At 46.6% G+C, this 18,912-nt stretch overlaps 1 protein-coding gene across 1 annotated transcript; it reads right to left on the bottom strand.

Annotated features, from left to right (window-relative positions):
- Window positions 1–360: 360 nt before the first annotated feature.
- C16H4orf54 (chromosome 16 C4orf54 homolog) lies at window positions 361–18,283 on the bottom strand. The gene is made up of 2 exons (XM_065907463.1): window positions 12,902–18,283; window positions 361–5,029 (listed from the first exon to the last, which is right to left on the bottom strand). The coding sequence occupies exon 1, from the start codon at window positions 18,281–18,283 to the stop codon at window positions 12,935–12,937; it is 5,349 nt and encodes a 1,782-aa protein (XP_065763535.1). The 3' UTR covers window positions 361–5,029; window positions 12,902–12,934.
- Window positions 18,284–18,912: the final 629 nt, after the last annotated feature.

Raw genomic sequence — 18,912 nt, 5'->3', positions numbered from 1 at the left:
TGGTGTCGGTGGAGCATCCCATACCTTGGTAGATGCCCCTCACAATGCTACTTAATAATGCAAGCAGGTAGATGCCTTAGATACCTTGATTAAGTGAAATACTCTAGGTCCAAGGAACGACCATATCAGACTCTGACATCAAGAACCATAAAATAATAAATTCATGTTGTCTGAAGCCACTATTTACAGTGGCTTAAGCCCCTAAGTTTATGGTTACCACAAGAGAAAACTAATACAACCTGGATGTGAAACATATAATAGAGTATTTTAAGTTAAAGGAAAGATATGTTAGGAAAAAAAAAAAAAAAAAGGAAAATGTCCAAAGCTTGTTTCTTGAGTTAAAAGAAAGACAAAACAATGCACATTTTCTTTGCATTTACTTTTACTGGAAAAAAAGAAAAGAAAAAACAACAACAAAACATTTTTTTTTTCAAAAGAATCAAAAGACCATTACACAAGATCGCACAATCACTTACAAATGCTGTCAATTAAAGGTAAGTAGGCTAGTCTCACAGAGTCCTTGTCTAAGTAGTTTTCTCCATATGCAATACACTGACAAAGTAATTCTCAGAGCTTTTGGGCTGGATTCACAGTCCCACTGGGCATGCTCACTGCATTCCATAATTGAATCACATCACATCTCAAGCAGGAACTCTTCCACCAAGATTTCTATCATGAGAGCAGTTTAAATAGTCACCTTCTTTCCATTTCCCACTGGCTTTTTTCATAGTCAGGGGTATAGTTCAGCGTTATCCAACATCTTTCTCCATTTACCACACAATTTACTCTCCTTTGTTTGGGACCTAACTTCCTCAGTCTTCACATTCTTTTCAACCACCACTGTCTTTACTGTACAATAAGATGAGTTCAGTGTAAATATAGAAACCAACATCTTCAAAGGGGGAGAAAAAGAAAGGACCACCTGCTAGAAAAAGTATACAGGGATGATAGGTAATTTCAGGAAGCCCTGGAAGGGACTTTTTGCCATTAACATTAGCTTGTAAAAAGCAAGTATGAAACTTAAAAAAAGAAATCAAATTTGATGTGTTGTGTGTGTGTTTTATTTTGCACCATTATGAATCAAATACGAATACAACTAATAATATGCTCTAAGTTGCAACATGAAACAAGAATGGTAACAGCTTAAAAATGCTGTGAAGGTTCAGTTCTCTTCTGAGACATGGGGTATATCAATACTCCAGTTTTCAGGATCCTCCCCTGGGCCTTGTAATCACACGTGCCACAGACGGACCTGTGTTTTTATTTTTCCCCCAGAGGACCGGAGTCTGCAATTCTTATCAGATTCAAACTCAAGGTACAACTTAGCAAATGCTACATGCTTTATTAATGATTTTATGCACCTGTGAGGTCTACTTAGGACCCAGAAATTAGTTAAGAATATAGAAACAGTCTCTTGAAAATATATATCATATCTCTACATATACCTCTTTAGAAATCATGTAAAAGCCTAACATATTCTGTGAATTTCATTTTTATAAGTAGTGTTCTAAAACAAACCTACACATAATTTTTCCCCTCAACAGTACTGATAAAATACAGGGCACCTTTTTCTTTCAAGTATTTGGGTAAAATAGCATACCCTGAGAATTTGGGGTGCAAACCTACACCTTGTAAACTGTAGAATGAAACTCCTCAAGCACCACATAGGAAAATGTGTACCGTGATGGTTTTAAAACACAGAGACTATTACTGAATGTGTCCTCTCATGCACATATAATATATACTTATCATGAGATTATAGTCAGTCTACTTAAGAATCAACACTGTCCTGCAGTCCAAAGTATTATTTCAGGTAGCATGAGCATTCAATTTGTGGCAAACACAGACTTTCATTTCTATGAAATATGAAAATAATTTAAATGCATTAAATCTCTTTAAGAGGCAAGAATGATGAAATCAAACCTGAAATTAAAACGATTTATATAGCTACATATTTCTGAGTGACATAAGGATGGTTTTGAAGTGCATGTTAACATTTAAGATTCATCATAAAGATGTCAAAATGTAATTTGTTTTAGCTTATTTGCTCAATGATATCCAGAGAGCCATACACATACAGACATAACACAGATGCAGACAGACATACAGAGAGCCAATATGTTAAGTCATTAACTGCATATTTGGGCTTCATTTCATCCTGAGGGCAATTTCAGAGAGTGTTTTTCAAGAAAATACATTCTGGTGAATTAAATTGTTGTACTGGTTACAAATTTGTTCAGTTTTCCAACAACAATTCAAAAGAAGCATATTTCAACCTGACCATTTGACCAACAGGGAAAAGGGGGAAATGGGTCAAGATTTCTACGCAAAATGCCCTGAGGTTCATCTGGAAAACTACATTTCACATGTAACCCCAAGAAGAGATGGCAAAAGCCAGACTCTGCAATTCTAATTAAAGTCAAGCTCCAGGCACCCTATAGGAAATGTTACATGCTTTATTGATGGTTTTGTGTATCTAAACCATAAAAAGGTAGCTTGGTAGCTGAAAGGACACTGTTAGGGTGATGGTTTTATGGGCCAGAAGGTTTCATATACTCTTGGCTTTTTCTACTTAGCTTTCGTTGAATAAGGAAGGACACAACTACTTCATTCAAATATTAACACAACCTCAAGAAATAAAACAATGAAAAGTGAGGATTTAGATTTACCTCATGTTTTTAAAAATGTCCCCCTCTATCATTTGAGGTGGTAAATGGCCTGGCAGCTTTGCTTTTTATGACTTGATGAAATAGAGAACCATAAAATTATCACAGATGATATGGTGTTCATAGAACACTACTTTAAAATCACTTTTTTAACCACTTAGACATTTACTACAACCAAAGCAGCTTCTCAGAGGATGTGGCCTCTCCGATAGGGCCAGCAAATGAAAAGTTCTTTTTTCCTAGTTTACCTCAATGTGAAAATGTGAGGCTCAGATCTGTTAGAGAAAAATAATGACAAATAGTGATAGTAGCTTATGGGATCCCCAGAGTCTTGGTAGGTAAGGCTCCACCACATTCTCTAGGAAAGGACATGTCTCTCTTTTTGGATACCTGGAAATAGTTGACTACTTAACACCGGCACTGGGTTTTCCTAAGAGTCACATGTAGTTTTGAAACAGTCTTGTCAATTCTGGTTCTAGCAGTGAAATTCTATCTGAGTTTCACAGGATATGTTCAATACTTGAGATTTCAATGTTCTAAAAGCATTATAAGTTACTTGAGCATTATGTTTGAGATCTTTAGCTGATTCTACATTCTTGTTTCAGTATTAAGTGACCCAGACCCAGGACATCTCTACTGGATATAAGGAAGGGCTGATGCTGTGAGAGACACTTCCTCATATGAAAAATTAAGTTCTGGGGTGAATCTGTTGATGGAGTTGAGTAATATGATGTCTATAACAAAGGAATAACACTTCCCCCAATTATGGCACAAGGGCATCTTTTCCAAATACAGAGACTATTTCATATTTCATGCTCCATATCTCATAGAGGCAGTCTCCTCATTTCATAGCTCATCAGCCCAATGACTGATTGAATTGTGACCAGAGCTGACTATTCCTTTCTCAAACCCTTCCTTTTACCCAAAAGAACTTCTTTTCAGAGTAAGATCCCTTTAAGGAAGGCCCTGAATATGAAATTGAGTGTTTTTTTTTAAAGAGTACAACTGAGATGGAAGCATAACTATCCTCAGTCATAAGCAATATAAAATTCTGTGGTTTCAAGATATAATTTAAGCAAAAATCAATGTTGATGATCATTAAAATAAAAATAAGGCTTAAAAAATTACCAGAATGCTTTACCTTTGAAAAAATAAGTCAATAAGAGGAGATTCTTCTTTTGAAAAGCCCAGGAGAACCTTCAAGTTATTCTTTTTCAAAGTAAGAAATATTCCAATTAACATTGTTGAATATATATTGACTCACTTATAAATTATGATTAGCTAAATATTTATCTGTTCAATCAGCTCTTCAAAACTTACCATGAACACTCACTAAAATAACCTTCAGAAGTGGGCTACAACAGAGGCAGTACTGAATGTCAATGAAGGATTCTATGATTTGGATTCTCGACATCTCTTAGAACCATAAGGAGCAAGTGATATAAACCTAGATCACTGCTATTGGTATGGTGAGTGCTGGAGGGAATCAGAGAATCAGAGTTCACTTTCTACTCCACTACCCGAAACAGGTCACACTTCAGACTTCAAACAATCTGTGAGAGAGAGGAGTATGCAACTATGGAGGGAATCATTAAAGAAGAATATAATCTTGCACACTCATAGCAAAGCTTGGATTCTAGAGGGAAATAGATATTTTATACCTTTCTGAAATCAAGACCTTAATCTTAAATGCAACCACTGGCTCTCCAGTCTTTCAAACCATTCTATTTTAAGGCAACAAATAGTGTCATGGCATCATACCAATGGGAAAGTTAAAACAAGGCACAAAAGTTAAAACCACTGTTTTTCACAATCACATTTGAAATCATGCTAAACCCAATAAAAGGACAAGTAAAACATAACCAAGAGAATGACTAGGCTTGGCTGGTCTATGATTCAAAATACAGACCCATCATATTTAAACCCAGACAAATGCTACAACTCTGCCAGCCAGTCCTGATACATTCCAAGAATCTGTAGGGAGATTTGTGATCCAAATGACTGATTTGCTAGTTTTGTATACAACAAAGCCAATCTTATTCTGTTGTATGTTTTGACTGAACTACAAGAACATGTAAGAGATGGTTTGCCTAGTCACAAATGCAGGAAGGAAAGATGAAGGGAAAGCTCATGTTAAAGTACAAAAGGAAATAGTTTTACATAGGAAAAAATGCAACCATTCAATCAGCAATAACACAAACTGTCTTAACAGGGTCATTCAGAAAAATATAGAAACTTACACACTTGTTTATAAGAAGCAAAAACTAAGAACAACATATCTATAGGAAGTTTTTCAGGTGATTCTTAGTGTTGTTACAATGAAGCCTTCAGATTTAAGGTTTGTCCATCTTTCTGTCTTGCTCCTATAAACAAACATAGTCAAAGAAAAGACTGTTAGTTATAAAAGTAAATCTCACTCTTAAAGAAGCAAGAAAAATGCCAAGATCCATTTTATTTAACTATTTGGCTAATTTCAGTATGAATAATGCTGAAGTTCACATTTTAAAATCGGAGAATGTGTTTCTGAACCTACTAGACATCCTACTGACTTCAAGAAATTTCCCCAAATGGGACATCTTTTTGAAACTTGAATTAAATACAGTCAATCCATTCAAAAATTATTTTAGAGTTAAATATTTAGTTTTACTGAGATCATCCATACCAGAAAATAGTTTAACAGATATGTTCTTAAAACATGCAAAACTGATATTTAAACTAAATTGAAACATTTGAAATTTATCATGAGTTATTAATTTAGTTAAATGAATAAACTCTATACTCCAAAGTGAACGGTCACCACCTACATTATGTGGAATTTCATACTGTGCATTTTGTTTGAAATGAGATATACTGGTTAGAGTCTATAACTTATTTCAATCCATTCTAAGACAAGCATTGACATGTTCAAAATCTTACTGAAAATTAGCCCTTTCTTTCTGTCAATCTCTATGTATATTGCATATCTAATAGCACTTTGCCTAAAGAACTTTTTAAAATTAACCTTTGGGAGTTGAAATTTGAACATAATATTATGAAGACAGAAATAGAGTGGCCTACAGGTAATATTTTTTTAGGGATTAGACGACTCTATCACGTGAAAAACAACCTTCAAGAAATATCAAATAACAGCTATCTAATCAATTATATGCAATCAGAGTAGTGTGGCAAAGGATATTTTAATCCTTCCATCTAGAAACTGACCTGTGTTAAATATATGCTTCAGGAAAAAACAAGTCTATAAGATTAATTATAGGTTGAGAGCTCATATGTATATATTTCAAGTTTGTTGATTTTACTCTTTTGTACTTTATATCAAGAAATGACTTTCAAGAGAAAAGGGACTGCTGTGGGTCTGGAAACTTCTCATTTGCTAAAGTTTTTCTGCCTTAGGATGCACAGAACAGGAAAAGAAAACATAATTACAAGGGGAGGAAAAGAAAATAGGAGACCAAGAAGAAAAATGTCAATGTGGATCTAAGGACAACTCAGGCTGAGTCCTGTCATGAAGCAAAGTTTGCAAGGACTCCTTGAGCAGAGAAGGGAGAGAGACAGAGAGAAACAATGAGAGAGAGAGAGAGAACACCCCAGGATGGGGAGAGCAAGCTGAGGAATGGAGGAGAAATCTGTTTCTACCAATTGCTGGGATCATTTTCAGGGACTTGTAGTCTAGGTAACATCGTTTCATTCATTTGTGGGATATTGCTTCTGCTAATATATATCAACTTTAGAGGAACTGTGTTTAAAATCTTGAAAGTAATAAGGTTGCTCCAGTTCCTATTAAGGCTGACATAATGATTGCCAGTTGACCCTGGCAGAGGGTCATGACGAAGTCAGGGAAGGGAGGGGGTGACTGTCCTGTCACCAGGCAGTCTGGCCTGGATGACTTCCCATGATTTTAGGACGGAACCCATGACAGAGTTCAGCAGGGAGGTTGGGTCAGATTCTCCCTTGCTCCACACAGGCCTGTGCCCAGAGAGAGGGGAAAATCACCACACGCAGCTGGTGTCCTATGCCCAGAGCTGTATAACACACTGTAAAGCATGGGGGATACTAGAGGACCCTGACCGCAGCCAACTCCTGCCCCAGGGGGTCAGGCAGCACAAAGCGGGCTGCAGAGCTGTGAGCAAGACCTCTGGTTTGGAGAAAGACCAAGAAACCCTGCGTACCAGTCCCTGGTGCCACCCTGGGAGCATGCAGGAAAAAGGGCTGCCTTTCTGCCTTGGTGGAGGCCCCAGAAAGATGAGGGGCTTCTGAGGCATTGATGAGCTTCTGGGCTCCAAGGAAGATTGAACTCTTATGACAGGGCATGGACTGTGTGCCATGTCCTCTGCAGTGATTTTATGATTCAGTCTTCACAATGCTCCTGCAAGGTATCCCCACTTTACTCTTGAGGAAATTGAGGTCCAGAGAGGGCAAGTCATTTGTCTGGGGGGAGATTTTGAGCCAGGAGGCCTGACTTCAAGGCACACATACCTGGGTTTTAGTCAAAGCCACACAGCTTCCTTTGGACTGAAATGCTAAATCAGCATTTAGCAGCCCTGCTTTCAGGTGGCATCCCACCCTTGCCCCCGCCCCCCGAGTTACCTGTCTGCCCCCACACACAGATTACCCCCACCCCACCCCACCCACACAAACACTGGCAGACACAGCCCCTAGAAGTGCTGAAACTATTTCTCTTTGGGACATACAGTGTTCTAATGACTAAGGAGAGCTAATTTTTTAATCAAAAGAGAAACACACGTGGAGGCTTAATATATGCTACATTGCCAGATTCAGGATCAGTTTCTTACCTTATTCTCTCCCCCTTTTCCAAGTTAAGAAAGAGGGACAGTTCACAAGGAACTGAGATGTGCAGGGCAGAGAGGGAGACAGTGGGCAACTCATGGCCACTGAATGCAAAGGGCCTGGATTTCAGCTGGTCCCTTGATCTGGGGACAAATTATTTTTTCATTTGTCAGATGGGGGTAAGAAAGTACCCACTGGCTTAAAGAATCAAGCAGCATGATATTAAATCTTGGCATATAATAAATGACTACACACTAGCTATTAATTTTCTTTTCTTATTAATTTTATAGAGGTTTGAGGAAAATACAATGACAAAAAAAACTTGTAGAGAAATGCACAAAATAATAAGAATGAGGAAAGTTACAATCCAAGGAAAGAGAAAGGGAGAAAAGAAATGGCAAAAAAAAAAAAAAAAGACAGGAAAATAATACAACAGCAGCTATATATAATCATCAAGAGAGGAAGACACAATCAAGGTAGGAAAAAACAGATATAGATGAATTGATTCAGGAGTGTGATCATGGGATGAGCTGACAATGAAATGTCGAGCGTGCTGCCTGCAGCGCGCCATATGACCTCGTGCGCGAGGCTGCCCAGAACACAAGCGAGGGAGCCGCCACTTCAAGCCCGCCCTTGAAGCGGTCTAGTCCGTGATGACAACCGACTCCAAACAGAAAAGGGAGACGGGAAGAAGCAAGGTGGGGCTTTAAACTAAATCAACTTCAAGGGAATGGGAAAGAAGAAACAACAATGAGGAATTAAAAAAGAAATTATCAAAAAATAGAAAGCAAATTCTCAAACAAATGGAAAGGGAAGAAAAGAGGGAACTAAGGTGTGGACCCGACCCCAGGATGGAGGAGCAGAAAGGAGAGTGGGAGAAAAAGAGAAGGGGACTGGGCAGCATTAAGAAAGAAGCAAATGGAAATAGACTCTGGTCTGGGATAATTCAGTGTTGAGTCCCAGCTCTGCCCTAGAGGGACACTGGGACTTAAGAAGGGTTAGCCTCAATTTTCTCCTGCAATTTTTACATAAGGGGACAGGGTTTGATGATCTAAGGACCCCATGGGGCCCCTTTAGAGAACCCTATGAAAATAGCTTCCCCTGAGTCTGCTCCCTTTCTATTTCCTCTTCAGCTGCTGATGTTTGGGGCTCTACTCAGGAGGTAGAAATAACTCTGAAGAAGTGAGGAGAAAAAGAACAATGACACAAGAACAGTATAAGGCACGCTCAGAAATGAAGAAGTAAATGGGTCAAGTATTAAAAAAAGAAAAGACATTCAAAGGAAACAAAATAATTGCAGTCCCCACTGGGTGGCAGGCACGGTGCCAATGAAAGTTTTCTGTTGTTATTATTACATATTTATCTTTATGCCCTTGTATATGGTATTTAGTATCAAGTCTCAGATAGGACTTTAAAGCAAAAATACAGCATGTAAGTGGGTGGGTAGGAGAAAGCACGAGACTGAATATGTTAGGGAAGGAAAAATATAGCTACATGCCTCAAATGATAGAAAACAAAAATAATCTCATCAGAAAAGGCATCAAAGATCCTGTGGAGAAGGGACTTCCAAAACAAAACTCAACAAACAACAAAGGCCTAAAACAGAAAAGGCCTAACAAAAATGGAGAGAGCTAGGAAGTTTTGAACTGTTATGCCCTGCACACTGGTGTGTTCCCAGTGGGTTTCTGTTGTAACTCTCTGGCCACCAGCTGGGAACAATTTGGTCCATTTATCACACTGTGTGATGTCATTACTAAATACAAATAAAATACATACTATTACTGCTTAGCTTCTGAGATGGGTTGTGACCTGGCAAAGATTGGGGAGCACTGCAATTTTGTTCACAGGAAGAAGGGAAACAGTGAGGACACACCTACAAAAGCAAAACTAGAGGAAAATTCATAACAGAATAAACCGAGAGGAGTTGAGCAGCTGGGTATACTCAAATCGATATGGGGGAGAAAGTAAGGCTCCTGGTCACAACGTGCAGCTAAAAATAGATGATGAAATACTTATTATTTGAGCTGGAAGGAATCTTAAAGGTTAAGACAGGATTTGAACACTGGTTTTGCAGTTCTGTGTGTACGGCTTGTGTCTTCCAGCTGGAGCGCAGGCTCCTGGCTTGTATTAATAGGATGGTCACATGTGGGTTCATAGCCTCACCACAGAGTTCACCGTGGCTGATGGAGTGTAAACATGTAATTCATGCTCGTGGAATGAATGAAGGAGTTAGCGCGTTTTATTAAACATTCATTTTACAAAAGTCAAGAGAATCAGAGCAGGTCCAGGGTGTCCTGGCCGCCAGTCCCGGGCTCATTGGGCTCCTCTGCCATCCTTTTCTTGTCTCATGACTCCTACCAACAAACAAACAGCACACAGTGTGGCCCAGGAGCCAGGAGCCAGCCCATGGGTCCTGGTTCTCTCCCTCTCTGGGGACCTCAGCAAAACCACTTCTTTCTAAAGCCCCAGTTCTCTTCTCTATAAAATGCTGTGTTTGGATCAAGTCATTTATGTGACTTCTTAGTTGAGAGGGGCACATAAAACCCTACTCTACCTCAAGAGAAAAATCTGGAATAAGTCTGGTTTTCAAAGGAAATCTTAAACTGAAACTAGCTTCCAGGACTTCTCACACTGACTGTCCGTCCGAACACCAACAGATGAACGGGGGTGTACCATGTAATTTTTGCTATATCTGAACCATGTTTAAATTTTTTCACACAAGGAAAAGAACTGTACATTTCTCCCTTTTTAAACCTGACTTTTCTTTGGCAAGTGGCATAGAACTATCAGGATGCTGAGCCTTGAAGGATTTTAGCTATCATCTGAATTTGGGTAATTAGATTTTCACCTATACACAGAAAGCTAATAATTAACTCCTCTGTGTGTGTATGTATTTGTGTGTGTACGTGTATTAATTGCTCAGTTGTGTTTGACTCTGTGAAACCCCATGGACTGTAGTCCGCCAGGCTCCTCTGTCGATGAAGTTCTCCAGGCAAGAATCCTGGAGTCAATTGCCATTCCCTTCTCCAGGGGATCTTCCCAACCCAGGGATTGAACCCAGGTCTCTGCACTGCAGGCAGATTCTTTACCTTCTGAGCCACCAGGGAAGCCCCAGTTATTTCCTTGACTAGCCTTAAATCTTGAAGCCAGCTTTTGCCTTTTTGTCTATCTTTAGGATTGTGGAGTAAAATAAATTGTAAAGAAGGGAAAAGCTTTCAAAGAAATCACTGTTCAAATCTCTAGTACAAAAACTCGGGTTTGTATTTGTGTCTGATGGAAACCACTCCGGCCTAATCTCTCCAGACTCAGCAGACGGGAGAAGGGCCAGAGGCAGCTGCTACAGGACACGAAGCTAGCCTGAGCCACTTCCTCCCTCCTCGGGGCCCTGTCCTCCGTTCCCCTTGCCCTGCGCCTCCACAACTCACACAAAGGCCTCCCAGGATTAGCTGCTCCCAAACAGCCTTAGGTAAACATCCCACCTGTCCAGAAGATGAAAACACTTTTGTCTAGAGGCTACTCCTTTCCTTCTGCAAAGCTATCTATCTCTAAATTGGGGCCTCTTCCACATGCATATTTCTTTATTTTCTACATTGAACAACAGTTGCATTACTTATCTTTAATCTTTCCCTTCCTTCTTTTTTTGTGTTCATTACATACAGCCCGTTGCAAATTCTTGGAAAGGCAGAATTCGAATCATCTATTTCTAGATTAGAAGTGAAACAAGGGTTGTGCTTTTACCTGAATTTTTAGAGGAAAATCCAAGAATTATTGAACAGTGGTCTATTGTGGGTTTGTTTTTTTTTCTTTTTTGCAGCCTAGTAAATATAACACATAGTAAAATCCCTTAATTTGGAAAGCTTTTATATTTTCCAACAAGTGTTCCATGATCTGACATTCACACAAATGTTGAGCAGTAGAAATCATTGACACACAGTTGTCATGGATCCTAGAGAGTTTGCATACCCCAGAACACACAACTGGTGAGAAGATGCTGGTACTCTGATTCTACCTCCTAATTTAAGGCTTTTTCATTGTAGAAAGAAACAATGTTCCTCTCTTCCTCTTCAGTACAGAGAAAACAGGAATGACTTATTTTTTTCATGTAAGCATAGAATAGGTCCCTCCCCTCTTCCTCTCCTTTCTCAGTTCAGTATGCTCTTACCAAGGTCTGAAACCCCTTAGAAGCATTTATGCTGTTAACCCTTCCTCACGTGAGGACGACAGGAGAAGGAGAAGGCAAATCTGTCCCCTCAGTGGTGGCAGCTTCCTGCTGTATCTGAAGGGGGTGTGTGTGTGTTCAGTTGCTCAGTTGTGTTCAACTCTTACGATCCCATGGACTGTAGCTAGCCAGGCTCCTCTGTCCATGGAATTCTCCAGGCAAGAATGCTGCAGTGGGTTGTCATTTCCTTCTCCAGGGGATCTTTCTAATCCAGGGATTGAACCTATATCTCCCTCTCACCACTGAGCCACCAGGGAAGCCTGTCTGAAGGTTGCCCCTGGCTTATATGCTTGACCTAAAGTGTCCTGGTTCAGAAAAACCGGACTCCCCTTCCTATCAAGTTCCATGGACTGTAGTTACAGCAAGGATTCCCACCGATGAATCTGGATGGACTCCGGTGTCAGAATCCACATCTACCTCATTTAGAGAGGGGAACAAGGGGGAGCTGGTTCTTTTCTGATGGAAGAGAAAGCCGATAGGAAAGGGCGCCTTGTAGGCATTCCCAGCAGAGCGTAGTGGATTCTCTCTGAACAGACTGGATCAAACACAGCAGCTCCATCCCAGGAGCCACTGCAGCTTAGGAATCTCCCATCCCATAGGGGTCAAGCCGTGCGTGTGTGTGTGTGTGTGTGTGTGTAAAATACCTTAGAGACTTTGTAAAGGCTTTGGACTTGCCTAAACAAAGTATTCTGATTGTCTAAAAGCAAAAGCAAGAGCTTAAAAATAGTCTCTGTATAAGAAACTTCAAGAGAAAGATGTGGTGGACAGACAGAAGCCATTCTGCAGATTTTAGAAAACCTCTTAACAAGCAAATGTCAGTCTTTGACTCTCCTTACTCTGAGGAGCAGCCAGAGTAAGGGTGTTTCCAAAGATGCCCTGTGCCTGTCACTGGGGCTGCAAGGAATAAAGCTCACTCCACAAAATCCAGACCAGGTTTTCATTTCTGCCCCCCTGCCAATCTTCTCCCAAGGCTAGCCCTGAGAGATCCCTCCTACTCACTGTGGGAAAGACACTCGGGCAATTTGAAAAGGTCAAAGGGAAAAGGCCAGCCGTGGGGCTGAGGAGTGGGGAGAGACGGAAGCTTGGCAGGAAAATTAGCTCCTTAATAATTTGAATGGGGTTCTATTCTTTCGAAAATACCTCCTCTGCCGTACACCCGCCACTTCAAACACAAAGCATTAGGGCTGCTCTTAACCCCTTAAACCTGATTATCAAAGCGATGGTCACTCACCAGCAGCTGCTCCCTCCGGCTTTCTGGTGACAATCATCGGTGCTCCACCACGAAGCTCATGGTGGTGCCGTCAAAGGAGGGGGGCGCGATGATCCGCGGCCCCAGGGGCTGCGAGGTGACGCTGATGACGGGCTTGCCGTGCAGCTGGGCAAAGCCCTTGGCCCCCACGAGCTGGGAGGTGGCCGCCGGGGCAGAGGAGGAAGAGGAGGCGGGAGACTGACTCGAGGCCATGAAGTAGGGGGCCTCGGCGAATGCTGCAGCTGCCTCTTTGCTGGGGGGCTCTGCTGTCAGCGGGGAGAGCTCACCGCCCGCTGGAGTGCGAGCAATTGGCGTGGGCTGCAGGGCGTTGGCGGGCAGCACCGTGGGCAGAAACCCGGGGTAGATCATGTAAGTGGGTCCATAGGCCCCAGGACTCAGGGCCAGGGGAGGCACAGGGAGGGACATGGGGGCCACTGCCTGCTGCTGGGAGGTCACAGGCACGTCCACATACTGCCCCGTCTCGGGGTCAAACAGTCTCCGGGTCATGGGCTGTACTGGTGTGTCCACCAGATAGTACTGGCCGGTGGTCACATCCAGGAGCATCTTGCGCTGGGTCTGCTGAGGTGGGGGCTGCTGGAAGGGGTCTGTGGGGACGGGAGCTGGGCCGGCAGGTGCCGGGGCCGGCATGCCTGGCGGGGAGAAGCAGAGGACCTGGGGCTGGGCGCTCTGTAGGGTGAAGGGCAGTGGCTGCTGGTGGTAGATGGCGGTGGGGGGATGCTCAGGGCTCTGGGGCCCCGCGGGGGCAGCTGCTGTCTCCCGGGGGTGGTCAGGTTTGCTGCGCCAAGCTGGCCGGCTTGTTCCACTGACCTGAGAGCCCTTGGGACTAGTGGGGACCTGACTGCGGGCACTCAGCGGGGGCAAGCTGCAGAGAGTGGCCGTGGCCGAAGAAGCTGGGGGTCCCTCCCTCCCTGCCCCAGGCCTGCCTGGAAGCTCTCCAGCTGCAGAGCTTCCTTTAAGAGGGATGGTCAGGTAGTTCTCACAGTCACTATTGCTCTTTTCCAGATTGCTGCCGATTTTCCTGTTGGTCACCTCTTCCAGAGGTGCCCGGGTGGCCGGAGAGATCTTGAGGGACCGCAGCCCCTGAGATCTGATGCCCTTGGCGGCCGCCGAGGGACTCTCCGGAGAAGGGCCTTGCGGGAACTTGCCAGCGACTCCCCCAGTTTTCTGGGTGCTGCTGGCACTCACTGTGAAGACGTTCCGTTGGCTGGGGAGCGGAGGCAGGGGCTGGGTTCTGTCCACATCCTTGTGCACCGGGGGAATATAGAGGGACCGGGGCCGCTCCCTGGCCAGGCTCTCAAAGGCAGCCGCGCGGGCGGACACGCTCTCGGTGCTGGGGTTGGAGTTCCTCCGCTGTAGACGCTCTGGGCCCCCTCGCAGGACCACCCCGCCTTTGTTCCCGACGCCCCGCGGCTCCTCCACCTCACCCAGCCGCCTGGCCAACTTGTCGTGGTCAGCGCCCCCGGCCCCTTCCCGCTCCTCGCTGGCGATGAGCGACAGAACGTGGCTGTCGGTCAGCAGAGGCAAGGGGTCGCTTTTCCGCTTCCACTCATTCCTGTTGAAGCTATACAGCTCTTCCATGGACCTCACGGCCGCCGTCAGCTTCTCCAGGGCATTCCGGGATGTCTTGGGGCCTTTCCCTTCCTCCTTGACTTCCTCCTCCTTGACCTTCTCTGGGGTCTTCTGAGCCTTGGAGACGATCTTGAGCACAGGCAGGTAGGAGCCCTGTTCAGGCTTATTGGGGGCGATGGTGGCTACTGGCAGCCTGCCAGACGCCCTGTGCACCAAGACTGTCCCTTCTGGCGAGGAGGAGTTCAAGACCCTGCCGCCTCCCTTGCCCGCGTTCTCCCTGGGCTCTCGCTCCGCGCTGTCCTCCCTGGGGTTCACCACCGCCTGGCACGTGATCACCATGGGGGACAAGGATCCGGATCCCCCAGTGGCAGGAGCCAGCTGCCTGGGTTTGGGCCCAGTCAGCCCCTGCTCTGGGGTAACGCTGCCCTTATCACTGCTGTCCCCTGACCCCTTGATTAGTTTCCGGACATCTCTCACCTGATGGAGGGGGCCTTGGGCCTTGGACTTGTCCCTGACGTCTCTCACCTGGAACTGGGGCACTTTTTCCAGGTTGTCCCCCCGGAAGAGCTTCTGCTGGGCCCTGCTGTTGTCCTCAATGGTCTTGAAGAGGTTGGAGGCACTGCCGCTGGCCAGTTTGGGCGTGAGCAGCTTGGCAATGTTGAAGTCCGAGCTCGGCTGTTGCACGCTCCCCAGGCGGATCTTGATTTCGGGAGCCTTGGGTCGGATCACTGCCGTGGAGGTGGCCTGAGCAGCAGGGTACTTGGTGGCCTGCTTCCCCGGCTGCTTATCCTTGGGTGTCTGCTGGATGTTGGGGACAAAGAGGCGAGACATGATGGTGGACTTGCTGGCAGAGATCTCCCCCAAGTCGGCCCTCCAGTCACCCCCCTTGGGGAGCTTCAGCTTCCCAACGGGTGCTCTTTCTTCTCGCTTCTCAGCCTCTTTCTCCTTCCAGGACCGGAATGCACTGTTCTGACTGCGGAGGAAGATGCCCTTGACAGTCTCTGAGGCACTCTTTTTAATTTCACACACTTCTGGGAGTCCATCAGCAAAATGACGGCCGGAGCCTGCGTGGCTCTCCCGAGGGGCGCTGGCTTTGAAGATGGGGGATTTAGACCCAGCTACGGCCCCCTCCCCGCCGGCATCAGACATGCTGACCACCGTGTACTCGGAACCGGCCTCCGAGTGGCGAGAACTCTGCCTCTGCAAGCCCCTCTCGCGCTGCTTCTCAGCCCCGAGGGGAGGGCCCTCCGTCTCCTTGGAGGTGCTGGAGAGGTGATGGTGGGATGTGTCGCTGAGTTCTCCCCTCTCCATTTTGAACTCGTGTTCCCGCTGCATCTTCTTGGAGATGACATTTTTGAGCAGGCTGGAAGCAAACTTGGACTTCTGGGGGCCATCAGCGCGGGAGGCAGGCTTGCCGCTCTCGGAGGTCTCTGAGCCGTCGTCCGTGTACACTGACCCTGGGCCCTTGCTGGGGCCTTTGGTGGCCTTGCTCTCACTGCGTAAATTCAGAGGCTCGAGCAGGGTGACCACGCGCGGACCCGACTGGACCTGCTTCTGGAAACACAGAGGTGTCTCCACGTGTTTGATCTCGCCCTCGACTTTGCTGACCACGAACTCCAAGGCCTTGGTCTGGGACTTCTTGGATTGGATGTAGAGCTGGTCTGCCGTGGTCCTGGCCCCACCGCCCTTCCTCAGCCCTGCAGCCACGGAGGCCGCGCTGCTCCTTAGGAGGCTCTGTTCCACCCTGGCTCCAACACCGCCACATTTTAAGTCCAGGAAGGTCGACCAGCGCCCAAAGCCGACTTCGGAGAGCACGGAGGACTCCCGGGAGCTGATGTTCAGAGCCTCAAAGTATGGGTAAGCGAGGCTCCGGAAGGCCCGAGAGGTCAGGTTACGCACCTCTTTGTCCGCATCATCCAGCTCGCTCACGGCACTGGAGGCTCCACTGGAGTAGTCCACCAGCTCCTTCGCCCGGATGGCCCCGCACCGGGTCTGCAGGCGAGCAGGGACGGCGATGAATTTCTTTGCATGGTCCTGAGCCACGGCTGCAGCCGGGTCTTGCTTCAGCGAACTGGAATTGTGCTCAGCAGCTGTAGAGACGCGGAGGCTCATGTCGCCTTCATGCTTGGCAGCATAAATAATGTTTTGCTTTGCACACACGTTGCTAGGCTCATTTATAGCCCGGGAAGTCGGTTTGATTGATAGGAGGATCTGGCTTGCTGCGTTCCCACAGCTGCTGGCGGCGGTGGCTGCTGCTGCCCCTGAAGCCGCCTCCGGGGGCTCGGGCAAGGGCTCCCGCGGGGTGGCCGTGCCAGGCCCCGTGGGTGGGGGAGTGGGGCCACCGTCCGAGGGGCCGCTGCCCACTTCTGTGCTGCTGGTGTCTCCGCCGCCGCTGCCCGCGCTGGGACGGGCGGGGTCGCTGCTGGTGGGGCTGGGTGTCCGGGTGGCGTTGGTGCTGGGAGTGGTGCTAAGGTAGCAGCTGTTGTCGTCGTCCTCTTCGGTCAGGGTGGTGACGTCCTCTGGGGTCTCGTCGCTGCCACCGAAGGAAGCGTAGTCCACAAACGAGTAGATCACGTTGTTGTCCTCGAAATCCCAGCGAGAGGCCAGGCCCACGTCGAAGTCCATGTCCTGCTCCACCTCGCTCAGCTGGATCTCGTGGGTGGTGATGTAATGGGCCTCCTGATTTCTGGGGGGGTCCCGGCTGCCCTGAGACTTGGCAATAATGTCTCTGCACTCCGTGGCATCCCCTTCCCCACATCTCCCTCTTCCTCCCCCTCCTCGTCCTCCTGCTTTTCCCCCTTCTTCTCCCTTGGGCTGGCAGCTCTGCGTGTTCTCACCACTGTCACTCTCGAAGCCTAAGGATGAGGACGAGGTGGCCAGAGCCCCTGTGGATGTGGTGGTGCCATTCATCTTGGACAGGCCGCGTTCTTCTGCTCCGTCCACTGGGGAGGAGGAAGAGGAGGAAGAGAAGGGGTTGCTGCCCTCATCGGTACTGGCGAGCTGGGATCTGGAGAGTTCCGAGGGGACAGAGTTCTTCAGGGGGGCTGGAGCTTCGTGCTCTTGACTGCTGACTTCGTCTTGGGCTTTCTCCTGGGGACTCTTCGAGCTCCTCTGATCCCCCTGGCGCTGCTCCCGAGTGAGTCTCATGGTCCGGGGACTGTCCCTCGGGACTCCAGCTGAAGCGCACATCTCCACATATTTTGCTTCTCGCAGGGAGGAGGCTGATGGCTTGGGAAGCGGCTGCAGCTGCTGCTTTAGCTCCTGACTATCTTGAGCTCCGCACACCCCGTCCCCCACCTCCTTGGATCTGGCCTGCAGATTCAGTTCAGGAGGGGTGCCTTCCATTCTGAGCCCTCGCCTAGGTGTCAGCGACAGGAGGAGACAGTGGTGAGCGACGGGGCTGTCCTGGGTCCCTCCCTGGCCCTGGAGGGGCTGCAGAGCAGCCTGAAGCAGGGTCCCACGTGCCTGGACTGGCCCCAAGGCTGCAGGCACCCTTGCCACTGCCGCCACCACCTCCCAGTTCTTCAGCCCCTGTGGCGGGGTCCAGGCCAGCCTGAGGGAGGTAGGAAGGCTCCTGGGTGGGGTGGCAGAGGTGGTCTGTGGCCAGGGGGCTGCTGCTCTGGCCGAGACTGTGGCCAGCTTCCAGCAGCCAAGCTGGTCTGTCCAGTTGTTGGCCTGACGCTGTCGGCAGCTAGGAGTCTGAATGCCATCGACCACGGAAGAAGCAGCATCTGTAGGTTGACTCCGGGACTTCCAGAAATGAAAGGAAAGCATGTGCTGTTTCTTGTGGAGCCTTGTCCCTTTCCTGGATGGGGTAAGAGTGGGTCACGTCATTCCAGAAATATTTTTAGTGTCTATTCCCTAGTCATACTGAAACCACACTTGAGGGTAGAGAGAAGAGGCTCTGAGATGAAGAGAGAATGTGGGAGGTAGAGAAGACGTGTGGGTTCTAATTGAAATCAACCAAATGTCCTATGTAATCTATTACGGGGATGTCTAGCAAGTATGAAATTATTCTTTACTCACTGCCGTCTTTCATTCCCAAGTCTGATTAAATGTGTCCCCCCACCCCCGCCTTGCTCTTAAGGAAATCTGAATTCAGCAGTGCATTTCAAATCAATTAAGAACAGCCCAGAAAGACTTCAAAATTTCCCTTGGACATATGGCAGCTTTATGTTTGTCTGAAAATCTATGCCTTTTCTTTCTCTTTCATCTTAAATCAGTTGAGTTCTGGTAATACTACCTTTCGTAGGAATAAAACACTCTCTCCCTCCTTCCCCAAAGTTCCACTTTATGAAACATAATCTGTTTGTTTAAAAATAGGAAGAACTCCTCCAGCCCTTACTGTTGACTAAAGTGTAAAAGGGCAGTTTTCAGAGACTTGAAACTTAACACTTGAAATA

Source organism: Muntiacus reevesi, chromosome 16 (genome assembly GCF_963930625.1).
Source record: "Muntiacus reevesi chromosome 16, mMunRee1.1, whole genome shotgun sequence".
Lineage (NCBI taxonomy): Eukaryota > Metazoa > Chordata > Mammalia > Artiodactyla > Cervidae > Muntiacus > Muntiacus reevesi.
The sequence above is the reverse complement of the archived record's forward strand: the minus strand, read 5'-3'. Positions and strand labels throughout refer to the sequence as shown.

What these genes read in the sequence shown, in the direction of transcription:
- C16H4orf54 (XM_065907463.1), bottom strand. Translation starts at nt 18,283, where the DNA reads ATGCTTTCCTTTCATTTCTGGAAGTCCCGGAGTCAACCTACAGATGCT.